Below are 20367 nucleotides of genomic sequence, written 5' to 3'. Positions count from 1 at the left end.
AAGATCTGCCCAGAAGGGAAATTTTCACAGCCCTTATCGCTGCTTTAAAAATTGAGAGGTGTCTAAAGAGTACCAGTTCCATACCAAAAGCATCACAGTTATTATCCAGGCTGAAATGGAGGAAAATTTTCTACCCATCTCTTGATCACTATAAAAGCAATCTCTTATTTTACAGAAATTAATGATCCTAAAGAAACATGCGTGGGTCCTTCTGACACGTCCTACCTCAGCGAGCAGAAACAGAGTGGTGACAGCTGCGCAGATAGTCGCTCAGCACACCAAAGAGATGACAAGGAAGATCGTGGCCCCAGGTACGTGGGCGTGCTGCTGCCACTCACAGCACGCTTTCATCCAGTTAAGGTGGGAGTTGGCATTATCCCTTTGTCCAGTTAAGGACACTGAGGCGCACGGAGATTAAATAGTTGGCCCTGTGTCAAGGATTAGTAGCAGAGTCAGGATGGAGCTGCCTCTGTGGCCCAACTAATCACGACCTATTAAACTTTCATGCCAGACCTGGAAAGAGAGAAACATCAGTGGTTCTTGATGACACTCTTAAAATTATTTCTAGGAGTTCTCGCTGTGGCTCGGAGGGTCAAGAACCCAACGTACCCTAGGTGAGCATGCAGGTTCCATCCCTGGCCTTGCTCAATGGGTTAATGATCCAGCGTTGCCATGAGCTGTGGTGTAGGTCACCGATGCGGCTCAGATCTGGTGTTGCCACGGCTGTGGTGTAGGCTGGCAGCTGCAGCTCCAATTCAGTCCCTAGCCTGGGAACTTCCATATGCCTCAGGTGTGGCTATGAAAAGAAAAAAAAAAAAAAAAGTATTTCTATTCAGAGATTTGTGGTGGCACAGTGGGTTAAGGATCCGGCATTGCCACTGGTGTGGCTCAAGTCACTGCTGTGGCACAGGTTCCGTCCCTAGCCTGGGAACTTCCACGTGCTGCAGGTGTGGCCAAAATAAAAAAGTATTTCTGTGAGAATGCACACTGCAGTTTTTAAGGCTCCTGAAAGTCACGATATCAGATGAGGCCCTGAAAGCTGTAAACAAAGAAACAGTCATCGAGCACATAGAATATTGTGGCATTTGGGGACTCAATGGATGGTGGCAAAGAATTTATGAGACCTTTCTCCAGCTGACAAACTGAAATAAATTTCTGGTTCATGTTCGTCATTCAACAGGATGACTAAAACGTTTCTGCGAAAACTGTGCAAGCAACACAAGCTTTACATGACGCCGGCACTGAATGACACCTTGTATTTACACTTTAAAGGTAGGGATCTGGCGGAGGAGGTACCTTGGGTCAGGTGGAAAGACCCTAGTGGTGAAAGAATTGGTTGCAGAAGAAAACTAAACAGGAAGGAAGGGAGGGAGGGAAGGAAGGGAGAAAGAAAATGAAGGAGTTACTTGTACAGGTCATCTTGAGTTCTTAAATTATATTTAAGTAGAAATTTCAGAGTTTAGTGGAGATGGATGGAAAAGCAGTAATACTTTTTTGAAGAAAACGTCTTTCGGGACTAGCGTTTATCAAGGGGCCACTGACTATGTGGGAACAAGGGAAACACATTGGTATAGCTTATTTATATTTTTTAGAGGGCTCGTAATTTTTTGGCATGCCAAAGTGCCCAGGTCAGGAATCGAACCTGTGCAAAAGCAGTGGCAACGCCAGATCCTTAACCCCCAGAGTCACCAAGGAACTCCAAGAGGACCCATAATTTTTCAAACCAAGAGCTACTTGTAACTACTTTGGGCTTGGGAGGGAAATGTTGCAAAAGACTGGGTTGGTGTCCAGTTAAGTTCAGGTTCACAGACAAGGATATTCCTCGCAACGCGAAAGCAGAGTGATAAATAACTCCCAGTCTCTGCTGAACCGGGGGCGGCCAACCTGCCCCATATCAGGCATTGATGTGTCCTTTTATCTGTTGTGTAAATGTGTACTGAGAGCCTTCTGTGGGCCTGGCACCTCGCAGTGCTGGAGATGCAGAGATGGAGCCAATCAAGCTGCTTTTGATGTTTGGGGGGCTGGGCAGCCACTGTGGCGAGGTCTGTGCCAGGTAGGTTCACAGGCAGCTCCAGCAGCTCAAATACGTTAAAGGGGTGAACAACTCCTAACTGGTCTCCTCACCTCCACGTCATCCCCTTGGAAATTCTCCACCCAACATCTAGATAAGATGACTTAGGAGGGCAGGTCCCAGAGGACTAATATTTAAGATGTGGAAAGAAGAGGACCCAGCAGGTTAGACCAAGTAGAGGGAATCAAAGAGGTGGACGCGTTAGGAGAGAGATGTGCCTACTACCTAAAGGCTCAGTGGGCTAAGAACCCAGTGTTGTTACTGCAGTGGCATGGGTTCCATCCCTGGCCCGGAACTTCCACATACTGTTGCTGTGAGCCAAAAACAAACAAAAAAAAAACCCTGCCACTGCCTAACAAGTTATCCTCCAAGTTCGCAACTTAAAAGAATCATTATTTGGAGTTTCCTTTGTGGCTCAGTGGGTCACAAACCTGACTAGTATCCATGAGGATGCAGGGTTGATTCCTGGCCTCGCTCAGTAGGTTAAGGATCCAGCACTGCCATGAGCTGTGGTGTAGGTCACAGACAAGGCTCGGATCCTATGTTGCTGTGGCCGGCAGCTATAGCTCTGATTCGAACCCTAGCCTGAGAACTTCCACATGCCACAGGGGTGGCCCTAAAAAGCAAAAAATTAAAAAATAAAAAGGTAATATCAAGGTGAGGCAGAACCACCCAGCTAAGCCATCGCCAGATTCCCAGCTCTCTGACACAGTATCAAATATTGATTTTTTTTTTTTTAAGAGTGGCACCCACGGCATATGGAAGTTCCCAGGCTAAGGGTCAAATTGGAGATGCAGCTGCCAGCTTATGCCGCAGCCACAGCAACTCGGGATCGGAGCCTTGTCTGCAACCTACACCATGGCTCACAGCAACACTAGATCCTTAACCCACTGAGTGAGGCCAGGGATCCAACCTGCATCCTCATGGATACTAGTCATGCTCTTCACCTGCTGAGCCATAACTTTTGGTTAAAACTTTGCAGGCAACAAAACAAATGACTGCGAAAAAGATTTGGTAACAAGAGATGAGCCATGAATCACAAATCAATTATGTCATTGAAGGAAACAAAACCGTTTGTTTCCCTCCCCTTAAGTGTGGCTGATAATACTGAAAAAAGAAATAAAAAGAAAAAAAAACAAGACCCGAAGTTTGCACTGGTTTCAGGCACAGCTGGATCCTGGCGCTCACCACCTATCTTCACAAGGCTGTCTCACCTCTTTCCTTGGCTCTGCTCTCCTCTCACTTGTTCACCTCAGGCAGGTCACCCCTCACTCCCACCCACTCTGGGCAAGAAGGGCAGGTGGCTGCAGGGCTCCACTCTCCCAGGCTGGCAATTCTAGCAGAAAGGTACCTCTTTCCGACGGAGCCACAAAGCTCCCCAGGATTCATCAGGGTTGGCCCCCCCTCGGCTAAGCATGACCAGCCCCCTGCAGGGAGCCTGGGGCAGCATCGGGAGAGGGATGTTGCTCCAAGAGGCAGTGGAGTTTCCGAGGAAGGACGAGTGGCTGCTGGGCAGGTAGGCAAAAACGGGGGTGACCCCTGTGTCTCTGTGCGTGTCGGCATTGGAGCAACGCCCCCTTCCTTCCCACTAGGCTTTGACCGCATCGAGAACTTGGACGAGTACACGGGGCTGCGCTGCCTCTGGCTGGAGTGCAATGGAATACAGAAAATTGAGAACCTAGAGGCCCAAACGGAGTTGCGCTGCCTCTTCCTGCAAGTGAACCTGCTCCACAAAATCGAGAACCTGGAACCCCTGCAGAAGCTGGATGCTCTCAACCTCAGCAACAATTACATCAAGACTATCGAAAACCTCTGTAAGAAGATGCCGCCTTGGGAGTGGGGGAGGGGTTCTCCAGCCGCCCACCCCGACCCCTACCCCGTCTGGGGGTCCACCGCTGGCCCGGGCGGGGGGGCAGGTTCTCAACCTTCTTTTCCGCCTGCGTGGCTTACTTCTGCCCTCCTCCCCGTGCAGCCTGCCTGCCGGTCCTCAACACACTCCAGATGGCCCACAACCACTTGGAGACCGTGCAAGACATCCAGCATCTCAAGGAGTGTTTGAAACTCTGCGTCCTCGACCTTTCCCACAACAAGCTGAGTGACCCAGAGATCCTGAGCGTTCTCGAGAGCATGGCTGACTTGGTAAAACACAAGCACACACCCCAACTCTTGTCGCGTGTCCTGCAATCAGCAGGTCTCTGTTCTCTTCCCCGCCGCCTTCTCGCGGCCTTGTCGTCCTCCACCCACTTTGCTGCTCTCTGAGTTTTTAGCTGGAGCCTTTTAGACGCCGATGCCGTATCATTTCATCCTCATATATGTCAGTGGTCAATCTCTGACAGTTAGGGACTTTTAAAAAGCGTCTTCCCTAGACTGTTACTCTATCTAAAATATTTTCAGAACTACATTTAATACCCAGTCCAGGTCCAGTTTTCTGCCTGAGTCCCACAAATGTGTTTTGACCACTGCCTTGTGCGAATCCAAACCAGACCCACACATCCGGTTTGGATGACGCATCTCTCAAACTTCTTTTGAGCCGTCACCGTCCCCCGTGGCTGTTTTCCCCAACTCCACCCCATGGATCTGCTGCAGAAGCGGGCTCCCTCCTCCAGCTGAAAGCCACATCCTGGACTCGGCGGACTGCATCCTTATGGTGGTGTTTGACGTTTGCTGCTGTCCCCAGTATCTCTTGTAAGACGATGATGGAGCCAGAGGCCTGATCAGTGCCCGGCTGAGAATTTGACGTTGACATTTGCTGTTGTGTCACAGCAGGGCACCCAACATGTCAAGTTGCCCCTCTTTTTGTAACCTTAAGATCGAGGAGTGGGTTTGGCTGCTGTGAGTCTGATCCAGCCTTCAGGAAGCCTCCCATCAATCCTTCCCCTCACTGTTTTGCGGCTGCTGATGCTGGCTGCCTCCCTGCACTGCGTCAGGCCTGTCCCCACCACATTCTCATTCTGGTCTTGCTTCTGCATGTATTAGCTGGAATGCCTCTATTAAAAGCACTTGCACTCGTCCGCTAGGGCTTCCCTAATGCAAAGGGAAAGGCCAGGATAAATGCCTGGTTCTCTCTCTTTGTTTTCAGAGATGAGTAGAAAACCTAGGGCCCTCTAACTATGGCGATGAAATGTTTTTCTTTTTCGCTATCACAAAATCATAGATATAAAGATACAGTATCTGCCATGACTGAACCCTTGCTGGCATTTTAATTTGTGGTGTTTGAATGGTTCCATCTTCTGGTCTGTGGAAACCCCTCCAGGCAGCTCCTGTATCCTTTGGACTCAACTCCAGTAACCTTTGGTCTTTTTGTCTCTCCTTTTTTTTTATTTAGAGCTGCACCAGCGGCACATGGAGGGTCCCAGGTAAGGGGTCTAGTCAGAGCTGTAGCTGCTGGCCTACACCACAGCCACAGTAACGCCAGATCTGAGCTGCATCTGCGACCTACACCATAACTCATGGCAAGGCGGGATCCTTAACCCACTGAGCAAGGCCAGGGATTGAACCTGCAACTTCATGGTTCCTAGTCAGATTCGTTTTCCCTGCACCACCACGGGAACTCCTTCAGTAGCTTTTGATGGCTTCCTGGCTTTTCAGTGTGTACGTATTGTCATGGGTACTAGGAAAAAACATTCAAAATAGCATATAAAAGCCCTGAGTTCACTGTTTACTGTTTAGAGTATGGTTAAGTAAGGAAAAATTGAGTTAGTTTATGAAAAAATAGTAAGCACATCCCAGTTCAAGAATAATCTGCAGAGCAAACTGTCAAGAAGGACTAATTTAGAATTTGTATTATCACCAGCACATGGTATAATACTGCATTATAGCACTTTTATATTATATTTTATAATATTTTTTTTGGCTTGGCTGCCATAACAAAGTACCACCGATTGGGTGGTTTAAACAATAAAAATTTATTTTCTCTTTATTCTGGAGCCTCGAAGTCCGAGATCAAGGTGTCAGCAGAGCTGGTTTCTCCTGAGGCCTGTGTCCTTGACACGGAGACATCCACCTTCCCACCTGTGTCCTCAGCAGGTGCCTCTGTGTCCTCATCGCCTCTTCTCACCAGACACTAGTCTGTTGGACCAGGGCTGACCTGGGTGATGTCATTTAATCTTAACGGCCTCTTCAAAGACCCCGTCTCCAGATACAGTCACATCCTGAGATGCTGGGGGTCAGGACTTGAGCCTATGGATTTGCAGGGCGTGGGGGATGGCAGTTCAGCCCATAACCAGAAGAGCCTGCCTGTGGTTGTGTCGTGACTGCTTTTACCTTCTGCCCCTGGGGCATAGTGCGCCCACCACCCAGCCCTGACAGACAGGTCACTTGCGAATGTGACAAGAATGGTGAAGCCATTATGAAAGTGGAGTTTGGGAAATGCTAAACCAATCGGTTTACAGTGCATCTATGTTTGCCAACATCCAAACCCACTTTAGATATAAAACACATTTCATCGGTTTAGGCAAACTGATTTTCGAGGCTTCGCCCCCATGTCACCTTGGCCATTCACCATCTCTGGGTCTCAGCGGCAGGAGAGGAGGTGACAGTGTTTGAAGTGGGAGGGCGGCGTGCCGCCACTGCTGTGTCCCTTTCCCTTTTCTGGTCCCACCCTGACACCCGGGAGCGCTGTAGGCCGGGCAGGAGATAAGCGGGTACGTTCCATCCTGTCCTCTTTGTCCCCGCCCCTTCTCTGCCGAGCCGCTGTGTACATTTTCTTCAAGTGAGTCCTGGCTGCGAAGGACCAAACACAATCAACTGGAGATTGATTGCATGAGAGACAGGGGCGAGCAAAACTACAGCCATCACTGTCCTTGGCAGAGGCCTTGGGAAAGATCTTCCAGTATTGCTCTGGAAGGACAATGGGATTTAGGATCAGAAGCGCCAGTAGAAGAAAGGGCCGCCCAATTCCCCGGACAGTTCTGAGGGCACGGAGACAATGACAGCCCTCTGGGCTCCCTGACTGCGGGAGGTGGCGGGGGGCCCCCCTTCCCGGTGCTCAGAGCGCCGCCCACGCCTCTGGCTCCCCTCCTCCGTGGCTAACGTGGCTCGGCCTGTGTGCCTGCAGCGCGTGCTGAATCTGATGGGCAACCCGGTGACTAGGACCATCCCGAATTATCGGAGGACAGTCACCGTTCGGCTGAAACACTTAACATACCTGGACGACAGGCCGGTTTTCCCGAAGGACAGGTGAGACCTCGAAACGCCTTCTGATCGCACTTGAGGAGGTAGGCGGTGCGCATGCTTGATACTCACCTTCTCCAAATTTCTGCTCTTTGAGCGCTTCCACACATTAACCAGGCCAACGAAACAGGTTTACTGGCCCACTGATCGTTTCGTAGGCAGTTCCCTATCTTTGCGTACTTGTTCACAGACTTTTTCATAATCCTTAAACCACCTTTCTCTGTAAGTCTCTGATCTCATGGCTGGTTATTTTCTTGGGACAGAATCCTCAGAGTTGTACTACTGCATTAAAGACTGTGGTATAAGACTTTTAAAAAGTGCTTATAGAAGTTCCCGTCATGGCGCAGTGGAAACGAATCTGACTAGGAACCATGAGGTTGCAGGTTCGATCCCTGGCCTTGCTCAGTGGGTTAAGGATCTGGCGTTGCCCTGAGCTGTGGTGTAGGTCGAAGACTCGGCTCGGATCCCAAGTTGCTGTGGCTGTAGTGTCGGCCGGCAGCTACAGCTCTGATTGGACCCCTAGCCTGGGAACCTCCATATGCTGCGGGTGTGGCCCTAAAAAGACAAGAGACAAAAAAAAAAAAAAAAAAAAAAAAAAAAGCTTATAATTATTTTCTAATGATCCCCTAAAAGGTTTGTGACAATTTGTAACTTAGCCAACGCCATGTGAAAGAAATCTCTGCCAGGGTAACTGGTGAGCAAAGGTAGTTATCTCACTTTATTTATTTATTTAGTGTCTTTTTCGGGCCGCACCAGTGGGATACGGAGGTTCCCACTCTAGGGATCGAATCGGAGCGACAGCTGCCAGCCACAGCAATGTGGGACCCGAGCCATGTCTGTACACGGCAATGCCAGATCCCTCACCACCGAGCGAGGGCAGGGATCCAACCTACATCCTCATGGATGCTAGTCAGATTCCGTCCCGCTGCGCTGCAGTGGGAACTCCAGTTATCTCATTTTGAATCTGCATTTTGGGGTGATGGATGAGGTTGGTCTTTTTACCGGCTTTGTCAGACGCTTCTGTTTCCTCCTGAGTGTGGCACTCACGACCTCCTCCTGGTGTCCTTTTGTGGGGTTTTTCTTATTGATTCATAAGAGCTCTCTGCATATCAAGAATATTGAATCCGCGACTGCCGTGTGTATTGTCACTGCCTTTTTTTTTTTTTTTTTTTTTTTTTCCATTGCTGTGGGTATGACACACAGAAGTTCCCAGGCAGCTGTGGCAACAGCAGATCCTTTAACCCGCTGCACTGGGCCAGGAATCAAAACCCTTGCTTTTGCAGTGATCAGAACCCACTGTAGTTGGATTCTTAACTCACTGTGCCATAGTGGGAATTTCTATTGTCACTGCTTTTATTTGGGTTTTTATTTTACCTTTTTTTCTTTTTAGGGCTGCACTTGAGGCATATGGAAGTTCCCCAGTATGGGTGAGCTGCAGATAAGGACTACGCCACAGCCACGGCCATGCTGAATCCAAGCTATGTCTTGACCTACACTGCAGCTTGCAGCAGTGGCAGATCCCTAACCCACTGAGCAAGGCCAGGATCGAACTCACATCCTCACGGAGACAACATCAGGTCCTTAATCCACTGAGCCACAACGGGAAATCCCATCAGATTGAGGCCACTACTGATTCCAGCTCAGAATAAATTCTCAGTCACTGAATTACAGGACTTTCTTTTTTGAACTCACACATTTTCATCAAACCAACTAGGCTTTCAAATGGAAGCAAGAGCCTCCATTCAGACCAGGTGAGAGAACAAGGACCCCTGCCCAGGAGGCTCTTCACAGGTGTCTGCTCACCTGTCACCTTCCCAAGCTCTCCGGGACCAGCCACCTATTCAAGCAGCACCTTTGCCTCCCCACCCTGGTGGCTCTTTAACCTGATTTCTTCCCTTAGGTCCCATCAGCCTCTGACATACCTGCTTCCTCTCTGAGGGTCTGTCTTTCCTACAAAAGGACAGCTCTAACAGGACGAATGGGGTCACCTCTCACGTGGCCTGCTATGTCCCCTCCCCTAAAACAGTTCACCCATTTCAAGTGCACAATTCACTGGTTTCGAGTATATTCATAGCATTGTGCAGCTACCACCACAATCAATCTGGAATATTTCTATCACCCCCCCAAAAGTAACCCTTACTTAGCAGTCACTCCTCAATCCCCCTTTGCCAGCCCCCCGCAACCACAAACCCACTTTCTTTCTCTAGATCTGCCTATTCTGGACATTTCATGTAAATGGAATTTGTACAATATGTGGTCTTTTGGGACTGGCTTCTTTTGCGGAGCATTTTAAAGGTGCATCCATGATATCACTTATATCTGGAATCTGATATACAGCACAAGTGAACCTTTCCACAGAAAAGAAATTCATGGACCTGGAGAACAGACTTGTGGTTGCCAAGGGGGAGGGAGGGGGAGGGACCGGAGGTCTGGGGTTCAAAGATGCAAACTACTGTCTTTGGAATGGTTAAGCAATAAAGCTGGAAACTATATCTAGTCACTTATGATGAAGCATGATAATGTGAGAAAAACAGTGTATATATGTATGTGTGCCTGGATCACCCTGCTGTACAGTAGATATTGACAGAACAGTCTCAACCAGCCAAAATAGAAAAAATATTAAGATCCACCCAGTGTCGCAGGTGTCAGTAAATACTTCCAGTGTAATGCTGTGAAATAATGTTCTGTCGGAAAGGCCACATTTTATTGATCTATCAGTTGATGGACATTTGGGTGGCTTCCCCTTTTTGGCTATGGGGAGCAGTGCTGCCGTCAATATTCATGAGTGGGTTTTCGTGTGGAGACGTTTGTTTTCAGCTCATTTGAATAAATACTTAGACGCCCAAGTGCTGGATTATACGGTAAGATGACATGTAGCTTTGCACTTGCCAAACCGTCTTCCAAGGTGGTAGCGCCACGGTGCACGCCCACCAGCAACGAGCGAGCGTTCCCGTGGGTCCACACCCTCGCTGGCCTTTGGTGCTGTCGGTGTTCTGGATTTTGGCCGTTCTGTTGGGTGTCAGAGGGCATCTCGTTGCTTTAATTTGCCTTCCCCTGACCTCATCGGATGAGCTTGTTTGTCACCTGTCTTCTTTGGTGAGGTGTCCAGTTCTTTTGCCCACTTTTCAAATTGTGTCTGTTTTTTTCATTTTTGAGTTTTAATCGTTCTTTTCTGTGTTTTGGATAGGAGCCATTTATCAGTGCTCTTTCTTGCAAATATTTTCTCCCAGTGTGGCTTGCCTTCTCATTCTTTTTTGTTTTTCTTTGTTTGGGTTTGGTTTTATTGTCATCTTCTCATTCTTTTAACCTTTGCCATGTTTGAGGTGTGCTGTTTTTGCATTAATGCACTGTAATAGCTCTTTATGTAATTTAAATACAAGCCCCTGATTGGGTATCTCATTTGAAAATGTTTTCTCATATTCTGTGAGTGGTCTCTTATTTATGGCATTCTTTGCATTACACACGGTTTAAGTCTTGGTGGAGTCAAATTTCTCTACTCTTTTCTTTTGTCATTTGTGCTCATGGCCTCATATCTAGGAGGTTGTGCAAACCATCAGACTTTAAAGATTAAAATGTACTTGCGTTAACTTGTATCCCTGCAGTCACATGTCCCCTGTGCCTTTTGTCTGATTTGGGGGGAAAGAAGCAAGTTTGGTCAGACAGTAGGTTTTGGATTTACTTTCAACCTGTGACAACTCAAGCCTCCCTGATTTCCGGGGGTGTTTGTTTTTAATCCTCCCAAACAGAGCTTGTGCAGAGGCCTGGGCTCGGGGAGGGTACGCAGCTGAGAAGGAGGAGAGACAGCAGTGGGAGAGGAGAGAGCGGAAGAAGATCACGGATAGCATCGAGGCCCTGGCTGCCATCAAGCGCCAGGCCGAGGAGAGGAAGCAGCAGAAAGCGAGCCGAGAGCCAGGTGCGTGCTCCAGGTCCAAGGAGCAGCCAGCGCTGCGTTCAGAAGTCGGGCTGTTGAACTTGTACACTTTCATCTCTGGAAGTGTGTGTGTGTGTGTGTGTGAGAGAGAGAGAGACCTGAGGATCCATCTACCCTTGGCCTCGCGCACCTGCCTAGGGCAGTGAAGCACCCCAACATTTAAGGGCAGCTTCAGACCACTTTTAGTGATGAAAATACAATTTGTCAAACAGCTTCAGGGTTTTAAAATAAGTGATGGATTCATTTTCTACAACTGCTATAACAATCACTGTCAATTTGGGGGCTTAAGACAACACAAATTTATTACCTGATCACAGTTCTGGAGGTCAGAAGTCAGATGTAGTCTTGCTGGGCTCAACACAAGGTGTCGGCAGGGCTGTGTTCCTTCTGGAGCCTCCAGGGGAGAATCTGTTTCCTTTTCCAATTTCTCGAGGCGCCACTTTCCTTAGCTCCTTGGCCCCCCATCTGCAAGGCCAACAGCACAGCATCTTCAAATCTCTCGCTCCAGCTCTCACCTTCCCACTTCCCTCTTTTCAAGATCCTTGCAGTTCCACTGAGCCCACCTGGATCGGCCGGGGTCTTCTCCCCATCACAAGATACTTAATCTTAATTGCATCTGCACGTGAGCTCACATATCCACAGGTTCCAGGATTAGGACGTGGACATCTTCATGGAGGCTTTATTCTACTGCTGAGTCCAGGAGCCCCCTGCCCGCCCCCCATGCCCCTGCCAACCTATGGTGGAGACACGCAGTGAGTGAGTGAGTCCTGGGCCTGTCCTGCCCATGGGATCCTGGGAATGGTGCTCCAGGCACCTTCAAAAGCAGGAACCCCTTCCTCCTCTTATACTCAACAGAAGAGCCAGAGTCTCTCTCTGCCTTTAAATGACATTTAGTGTTTTTCACCTAATTACAAAATGTGAATACACTACACATGGAAAACATGGAAAAGCACAAGTAAAAACAGAAGCAGAGCCAGAGCCACTCAATATTTAGCGCGACTCATGTCCTGCCTTTTCCCCGTGCACGGAGCATGGACATTTTTCTACAGATAAAATGGCACAGCTATACTGCTTTCTGCTTACTCTTTGGAATCAGCATAAGACTATATTCCCATAAAATAGACATTCTTCTGCAGCACGCTTTTTTCCCCCTCTTCCCACCTTTAAATTTTGCTATTTTTCAAATTTTCAGAAAAGCTTAAGGAATAGTAAAACAAACAGCTGTCTTGTCCATGTACATTGCACGGTTTTGAACACGTGGGCACATACAGGCACACATACCTTCCTGCTCAGCTGACCCATTTGAACGTAAAGGCGGTCGGTCACCGAGGCCCTTGACCCCAAATGCCTCCGCCCGCATCTCCCAAGAGCCCCCTGCACTGCTTCCTAGCAGCTGTGCCCTGTGCCAGCAGCGCATGCGCTAAGCATCCCTCTTCTGGACGTGGCCCGCCTACTCAGCACCCAGGGCCTCCGCTGAGGTGCATCCCGGTGCAGCTCGCTGCAGGGGCAGGGGGGTTGGGGTGGGAGGGGGGTGGTCCTCCCAGGACGTCCCCAGCTCACCTCCAGACTTGTGCTCAGGGGACGTGCCCGCGCCAGACAACGCTGAGGACATGGATGCCAGCGTGGAAGGACAGGAAGAGCCTCCAGAGGACAAAGAGAGGCAGCAGAAGATGCAGCTGTTCGAGGTCAAGGACAGCTTCGAGGCCAAGGACCAGCTCTTCCCAGAAATGTCGGAGAAGTCGAGTCTCCCGGAGGAGCTGCCTGCGGAGGAGCTGCCTGCAGATGTCCACGGGGAGCCTGGAGGCCAGGAGCCAGGAGGGGTGCTCCCCACCGAGGCCCCGCAACCCAGCCCCGGAGCCGCCTGGGAAGGTAGGTGGTGGAGAAGCGCCCTTCTGGGGGCCCCAGGCTGGTTTCCACTCCTGACTGCTGTGTAAGTTACCTAGAACCACAGGGGGAGCCAGGACTGCCTTTCTCTAAGTATCCGATTCAACCACCTGCAATGAAATGGGTGGGCCGCTACACTGTACCTCGTCTAACCCAGTACATCTAAAACATGGTCCTTTAAACAACGCAACATTATTAACGGGAGGAGTTCCTGCTTCTGTGCGGCAGCTCTGCAGCACCAGGATGCCGGTCTGATCTCCAGCCTGGGCACAGTGGGTTCAAGGATCTAGCATTGCCGCAGCCGAGACATAGGTAGTAACTGTGGCTCAGATCTGATCCCTGGCCCAGGAACTCCAGAGGCCGCAGGGCGACCAAAAAACAAAACAAAAAAATAACAACCTCCCCCCCCCCAAAAAAAAATGATGAATGAGACATGTTCCCTTTTTTGACGCTAAGTCTTCAAAATCCAGCCTGTATTTGCCTCCTGCATAGCTCAGTTCAGATGCTTACACTTAAACGGTGAAGGGGAAATGGAGCCCAATGAAAAGAAGTGAGTTGTTTTGGACCGCTTCCATTTTTAAACTGAAATTAATTAAAAATACGGTTAAATAAAACTAAAAACCCAGCCCTTCAGGAGTGGCCACACTGCAGGTGCTCGGTAGCGGTATGTACGCGGCTACCCAGCGGATGACGCTGATCTAGAACGGACCAGCGGCACCAGCAGGCTCTGGCCAAGTTCCTGGGGTCCTGCCGACTAACAGGTAAACCAGGCCTCGCCTGGGACACCACCCGTTGCTGCTGTGTCCGTGGGGATGAGCCAGACCTGGGACGTGCCCAGTCCACGCACCCCACTAGTATGAGCGCTAATCGTTACTCTGTCTAATTGAGTTGGAAACGGAGGCTCAGAGAGGTGAAGTAACTTGCGCAAGTGCTGGTGGAGGTAGGAATTGAAGCCGAATCTGCATGCAGAGACCAAGCTGGTCCCCACCGTGGTGATTCAAGGCCATCCTCCCTGCTTTTACCCCCCACGGCCTTTGCTGTTGGCCCCCAACCCCCCACCCCCAGTGAGTAACCCTTCTGGGGGGTCCCGAGTCCAAGACGGGAGCTGGGTCATCACAGCAAGTAGGTCTTTCTTCCACTGCAGGTTCCTCAACCCCAAGAAAGGCAAATCTAAATACAAACCCCACCTGTTTACAAAATCCCTTTTCCATTTACCTTTTTTTTTTTTTGTCTTTTTGTCTTTTGTTGTTGTTGCTATTTCTTGGGCCGCTCCCGCGGAATATGGAGGTTCCCAGGCTAGGGGTCCAATCGGAGCTGTAGCCACCGGCCTACGCCAGAGCCACAGCAACGCAGGATCCGAGCCGTGTCTGCAACCTACACCACAGCTCACGGCAACGTCGGATCGTTAACCCACTGAGCAAGGGCAGGGACCGAACCCACAACCTCATGGTTCCTAGTCGGATTCGTTAACCACTGCGCCACGACAGGAACTCCTCCATTTACCTTTCTTGCGTTGAACACAGTATTTCCTTCTAAGCCCCGAGGCCTTTGGGAAGGATGGAGGGAATGAGGCGATGCTTGATCTGACCAGCTTGGCTGTGTCTCCTAGGCTCTCTCTCACTAAGCTCTCATCCCAGAATCCCAAAGCAGGGAGCACTGCCTGGGGGCAGAGTCAGGACTCGGAGGCCTGGCTCTCTCCCCACCCCGATGCCCGAGGGCACGTTCCACGAGTGCGCTGTCACAGAAACACACACGTCCCACCTCGATCCAACCACCCACTGTCTGAGGACATCAGCTTCCGTCCTGTGGTCACCAGAACGATCCAGAGAAGGACACAAGCATTTCACTAAAACACACAGGAACAGGCAGGGAGTGCCTTTTCCAGACAGATACCCTGAGGTCAAAGCCAAGCCCAGTCCCTTAACCAGCTGAGCCACATCAGGTAAACCACAAGACCTCTCTAAGCTGCTCCTGCCGCTGTGGCAATGGCCTCTGCCAAAGGAGGTAACGTAAGGAGCACGCCCAGTAGCCTCTTCCCTAGTCCCAGAACAAAACAAGCTAAGAAAATAGGTTTTAGGAAACAAAGGGACTTGGCAGCTGCCTGGACTTGGCTTCTGCTAGTGGGAACGTGGACACCACGGTGCCACGAGCAGGACATGGGGTCCAGGGGGAAGGGGTGGCTTGGCTGGGGGGCAAGCAGACCACTGTCGGAATTAGCTGAGAAGCCACGGGCACAGCCAAGCGGGAGAGACCATGACAACTGGTGGAGGTCGAGGTGGGCCCGGACCACCCACAGCAGCCCCGGAGGCCCCGCCCACTTCCCTGTTTCCTTCTAAACGGTGCCCCACTATGGCTCTCTGAGTCTAAGTGGGCATGGCCGGGCCTCAGGGTGGACAGGGGACTGATGTGCCATGAGAGGCAGGGGCCTCCATCTCCACAATAATCACTGAAGCAAACGGAGAGCAGGACCAGGACGTGAAGCCTGGAGCCCGGAGGAGACGAGCCACCTGGACTCCACGTTCCCCTGGCAACGCTGTGATGCTTCCCCAGGTCTCAATGACACTGGCGCAGCAGGAGGGGCTGTGAAACTTGGCCACTGACGCCCAGGCCTTTCTTTCTTCTTTCTTCCCTGGCCGATCAATCACGCCTCTTCTGAGGTTTTGGCGTATTGTACGTGGATTCCTGGCTGGTGCTTCCACCTCCTCGGCGTCTCTCCAGGCTCCAGAACGGGGGCACCTCTCCCGTTTTCCCGTCCTTTTAGACATAAGCCTGTCTAACCTGGGATCCTGCAGCTCCCGACCCAGGGACTGGAGGCTTTCAGACCCGAGGGTTTTGTCCTTCCTCTTGGAGGCCGTCTTCACCCCGGTCTGCCCATGTGCCCACCGTGCAGGAAACTCCCTCCAAGGTTAACAACCCTGGGTTGTTGTTCCTTAGAATCGGTTCCCCAGATGCTGGCCGCTCAAAGTGCAGCAGGTGCAGAACTCGACAGAGCCCGGGATTTGGAAGCCATCAGACTGGCAACGAAGGAGAAGCTCTTCATAGATGTACGTGATCAGAGCATGTGGAGTGTCCACGGGACGGCCGGTCAGATCAGACGCAAACCTCCGAGAGCCCTTGCTGCCCAGAGTGCGGTCCCTGGGCCAGCAGGCGTGGTCTCCCCTGGGGGCTGGGTAGAACCCGGGGCCCCCCTCGGACCCACAGCTCAGGATCTGCAGTTAATGGGCCCTCCCCCGGGGCCCGTGCCTGCACCATCAGGACCAAGAGGACCGGCCCCTGTGAGTCCCCCTGAACTATGTGTTTTCCCCAAAGAAGCTACACGGCAGGACAGTCCCATGGGGCCAGCTGTGCACAGAGAAAGTGGCGTTTCATCATCAGAGCCTCTAATTCTATGGACAGCTGCCCACCTTCCGGGCCTGTTGCCGCGCCTGCTCCCAGGTCTGAGTGTCCAGCATCCCGTCTGCCCCCCGCACCACCCCGGGGCCGGTTCAGCGAGGGAGGGGCCGCCTGACCTTGGGCCTGGAGAACGGCCCTCCTCCCTGAAGCCCCTCAGCTCTGGTAACAGTCTTACCCACTGTGCCACAGGCACGGGTCCTATGGGGGTGTGCACGTTCTGTCACGACCCCCAGGAACGGCGCTTTGGTGGGGCACAGATGGGGGCTGGTCCTCTCACCTTTAGCCTTACACCCAGGCGACAGCTGGTGAGCCCCCTGCTCGCCCGCAGGACAGCCCGCCTCTCTGCCCACGGGCGAGCTCCTTCCCTTCAAACCACGGGCACAACTTTGCCTGCCCCCCCCCACTTCCTCGATCAACGTCCCGACGTCATGATCTCATGTAAGGGTTCAACTGAGCACGGTCAATATTCAGAGAGGACTATAGATACTCAGGATGAAACACACATGGACAGTTCATCCTTCACTTTCGAGAACTGACCGTTCGCAGGACCACGGCGCTTAAGAGCTGATCCTGACTGTTCTTCCTCTCTGACCAGCACCGTTTTAGACCTATCTTGTATTGATTGATTGAACCCTTCCAATAATTTTAAGACGTAGGTCCATTATCCACCCCCATTTGACAGATGAGGAAATTGAGAAACAGAGAGGTTAAGCAACTCTCCCAAGGCTACCCAGCCAGACCACAGTGGAGAAGGAACAGCCACCCAGGCAGTGTGGCTCCAGAGCTCACGCATCCAGCCCCCGGCTGTGCCTGCCCCACATGCTGGACGGGCTGGAAGAAGACAGCCCCAAACATAACACACAACAGAAAAGCCCCCCCAGTTCTGAGGAGGTCCAGGATATATTCTTACACCACGCAAACCCTCGAGACTCACTGTATGTAGGTGGTGGGCGGCCCCCAGGGGAGCTGCCTGTGTCTCTTAATGCCAAAGCAGGAGAGGTGGGACTTCTTGAAACAGGTCATACCTTGCACATCTCTCACCAATCAGATCCGAGTACCTGGAGTGGCCGTGTGCGTGTGTCCTCAGTGTGCACGGGTCCGGCATGTCCTTCCACCCTCACGGGCAGGAGGCTTGGGCTTGGTGGCTGTGCTGCTGGCCAGCTGGCCGCTGAGAAGGCAGCTTCCGGCTGACGGGGGTCATTTGCTCTTGTAGGACCTGCCTGATCTGGAAGACGTCGATGCAGGTGGATCTCCGGGGGACCAGGACAAGGTGACCTTCCCTGTCTCCCCAGAGCTCCGCCATCACTTCCGGCCCTGTCGCTGACCAAGTGGCTCCACTAGAAAGCCACATGCCCTTTGCACTTGAAGCATGCACTCCCATTTTCACCTCCCCTAAGGCGATGTGGCTGGGTCCTCTTGCTCCCAGGCTTTACAACTAGCCACCTGGGTTTTTTCTTTTTTTCTTTTTTGGCTGCACCAGCAGCATGTGGAAGTTCCCGGGCCAGGGATCAAACCTGCACCACAGCAGTGACCTGAGCCACTGCAGTGACACCACCAGATCCTTAACCCACGGAGCCACACGGGAACTCCTATCCCTGATTTCTGAAAGCCACGCACTGTACATAATTACCTGAACATCTGTCTGTCCTGCTGATGGATCTGTATGTTCTTCTAGTGAATGTCTGTGATGCAGCCACAGGTGAGCAGGCGAGGCAGGGAGGAGCGTGGCAAGAGTGGCGGTCTGATAGGGCCTCCTCCCTCGGGATCTGGAGCCCTGTGAGCTGCCTTGAGGGCGAGGAGAGGGGAGCCTAGGACGTGACTTCAGCACAGCAGCTCACGGAAGGACACAAACACACGAGACCACCATTCCATGGGCGTCTGGCCCCCAAAGCATGGCTGGTGGCCGGGTGGAGGCACAGCCCTCCAGAGGCCAAGGCTCCCAGATGAGCCTGTTCAGGGACCCGGCAGGGTGCTGGTGCAGCAGGAACAGGGTGGGCGACGGCTGCGACACACGGAGGTCTGACAGAGACAGAGGGTTGCAGGGAGCGGAGGCCTGGCCACAGAGCTCACGTGGCCTCGAGGGCGGAGAAAGGGCTGCCAAGGAGTGTCCATCCTGGGGCCCGACTCACGAGCAGCCAGTGCTGTGCTCCCTCAGGCCTTTTCTTTTTTTTAAATTGAAATATAGTCCATTTACAACGCTGTGTTAGTTTCCAGTGCACAGCCAAGTATTCGGTTATACATACACATGCATCTATATTCTTTTTCAGAGGGGTTTTCGCGCTATGGCAACAGAGTGGGAAAGATAAAGAGCTGTATTACCCGTGTGCACTTCAGAGTTCAAATCCATGTTTTTTCTTTTAACAGATGAGCTTTCCAAAGATCACAGCCATCTCGAGCTGGAGTGATGACAGTGACCCTGAGCTGGACTACACCTCACTCCCCGAGCTGGAAAACGCGGCCCCAGACGCCCTTTCCAACATATTCGCCCTCCCCAGGGCCGCCTCCAGGAGGGCCGAGCCGGAGCCGCTCTTTTCAGCCCTATACGAGGCAGCCGCAGAGGGAGAGCTGGACACGCGCAGCAGAGCCACCAGGGGCCCTGGCCCGCTGATTCAGGAGCTGGACGACGACCGCGAGTCTTCAGGGCACCCATCCCCACCCCCGGGCTGCGACCCCTCACGCAGCGAGGGCCAGGATGGGGGCCCGCTTGTGGCCACTCCTCCAGGTAATGCCACCCTCCTTTAAGGCCACTGGGGCCAAAACCCTCTCGGCAGGGACATCCACAGGTGACCACCCAGACCCAGAGCGGGTGGGCCTTTGCCCTGAGAAGCCCGGGTGCCTGGAGGGGGTCAGCCGTGACCTCTCCAAAGACCGCAGAGACCCCTGCAGAGCACGGCCCTAGGCGCATGACCCCTGCTGTTCACCGGCCTGGACCGAGAGGGCACCAAGCCAACCCCCTCCCAAGCGGCGAGCTGGCCGCCCAGGGCTCCCTAGGCCTGCAGATCCCGACCACCTGGTCCCCACGCCTCGCTCGGCCAGGGGACCTGCATGTCACCCCTCCCCCACCGTCCCCACCTGCGGCCTTTCCAAACCAAGGCTCCCGAGGGAAAATGGGGACCCGTGATGTCACGGCTGGGAACGTGGGACCAAATGAGGGCTACAGCAAGCCCGGGACCGGGATGAGGGAGTGGTCGCTGGCCCAGAAGGGGCTCCACAGGGGAGCACGACACCCACACTGCCCAGCTGACAGGACAAGTGAAGCCACATGCTGACATGTGTCCCCAGCCTAGTGCAGTTCCTGCTTGCTGGTGACAGGAACACCAGGGTAGCTTTTCGTTCAGAGCCTGCTGGTGTCCAGCTTGGGGAGTCTGCTGGACGCAGACAAGTCCATCCTGACCCACATCCTTCCTTCTGGACGCTGGCTCGCGTGGCCGCCTCCAGGCTGGCACACGGGTGAAGATGGGGGGCCACACTGCCCAAGAACACGGGTTCCCCCTTCCTAACCCTCAGGGATTGGCCTGGAGAGGGACACAGCCCCGGCTGAGACGGAGCCCGAGGCGCGCCTGGAGCCCGACGTGGGAGAGGACCGGGAGGACCTTGAATTTGGCCTGGACTGAGCCCACGGCGGCCCCGGCAGACACGGGTCTCCCCGGCTGGGCTCCCCTCCGCCAGGGAGCTGCTGGTCTCGAGTGCGCTGAGGCCTTGGCTCACTCCACCCGTGGGCGCGGCCTCCGCGGGTGTGGACAGCGTCACGCTCCCTGCCCCAAAGCCTACCAAACCCGGTTGTTTGCGGCTTAAACTGTGTAACTCTAGTGTCTCCCTTGAGCATCATAAACATTCTGGCATCCACGTGAGTCCCTGTTTTACTGGGTTACTGAATACACCTGCGAGTCACGCTAGACTCATTTCGGCAGCTACA

The 20367-nt window shown here is 52.5% G+C and overlaps 1 protein-coding gene and 2 long non-coding RNA genes across 5 annotated transcripts in view; 1 reads left to right on the top strand and 2 right to left on the bottom strand.

Moving 5' to 3' along the window:
• DNAAF1 (dynein axonemal assembly factor 1) overlaps positions 1–20302 on the top strand; it is a 26359-nt gene extending 6057 nt beyond the window's left edge. For 2 of the 3 annotated variants that reach the window (XM_021093733.1, XM_021093732.1), the window contains exons 2-9: positions 176–311; positions 1181–1272; positions 3664–3885; positions 4044–4210; positions 7128–7249; positions 10990–11156; positions 12753–13043; positions 15993–17022. In XM_021093733.1, the coding sequence (XP_020949392.1) occupies positions 1182–1272; positions 3664–3885; positions 4044–4210; positions 7128–7249; positions 10990–11156; positions 12753–13043; positions 15993–16987 (2055 nt within the window). In that variant the 5' untranslated portion in view covers positions 176–311; position 1181 and the 3' untranslated portion in view covers positions 16988–17022. Of the gene's footprint in view, positions 1–175; positions 312–1180; positions 1273–3663; positions 3886–4043; positions 4211–7127; positions 7250–10989; positions 11157–12752; positions 13044–15992; positions 17023–17664; positions 17722–18815; positions 19174–19958 lie in introns of those variants that run through there. The other variant, XM_005664317.3, reaches the window with a different exon arrangement.
• On the bottom strand, positions 5581–12830 carry LOC110260900. Its single transcript, XR_002344478.1, has 3 exons — positions 12735–12830; positions 11482–11639; positions 5581–6793 (listed from the first exon to the last, which is right to left on the bottom strand). It is a non-coding gene; the product is annotated as an uncharacterized LOC110260900 (long non-coding RNA).
• Positions 16926–18849, bottom strand: LOC110260901. Its single transcript, XR_002344479.1, has 3 exons — positions 18771–18849; positions 18082–18236; positions 16926–17676 (listed from the first exon to the last, which is right to left on the bottom strand). It is a non-coding gene; the product is annotated as an uncharacterized LOC110260901 (long non-coding RNA).

Source organism: Sus scrofa, chromosome 6 (genome assembly GCF_000003025.6).
Source record: "Sus scrofa isolate TJ Tabasco breed Duroc chromosome 6, Sscrofa11.1, whole genome shotgun sequence".
Taxonomy (NCBI): domain Eukaryota; kingdom Metazoa; phylum Chordata; class Mammalia; order Artiodactyla; family Suidae; genus Sus; species Sus scrofa.
Note: the sequence above shows the minus strand (reverse complement) of the source record. Positions and strands in the feature narration are given on the sequence as shown.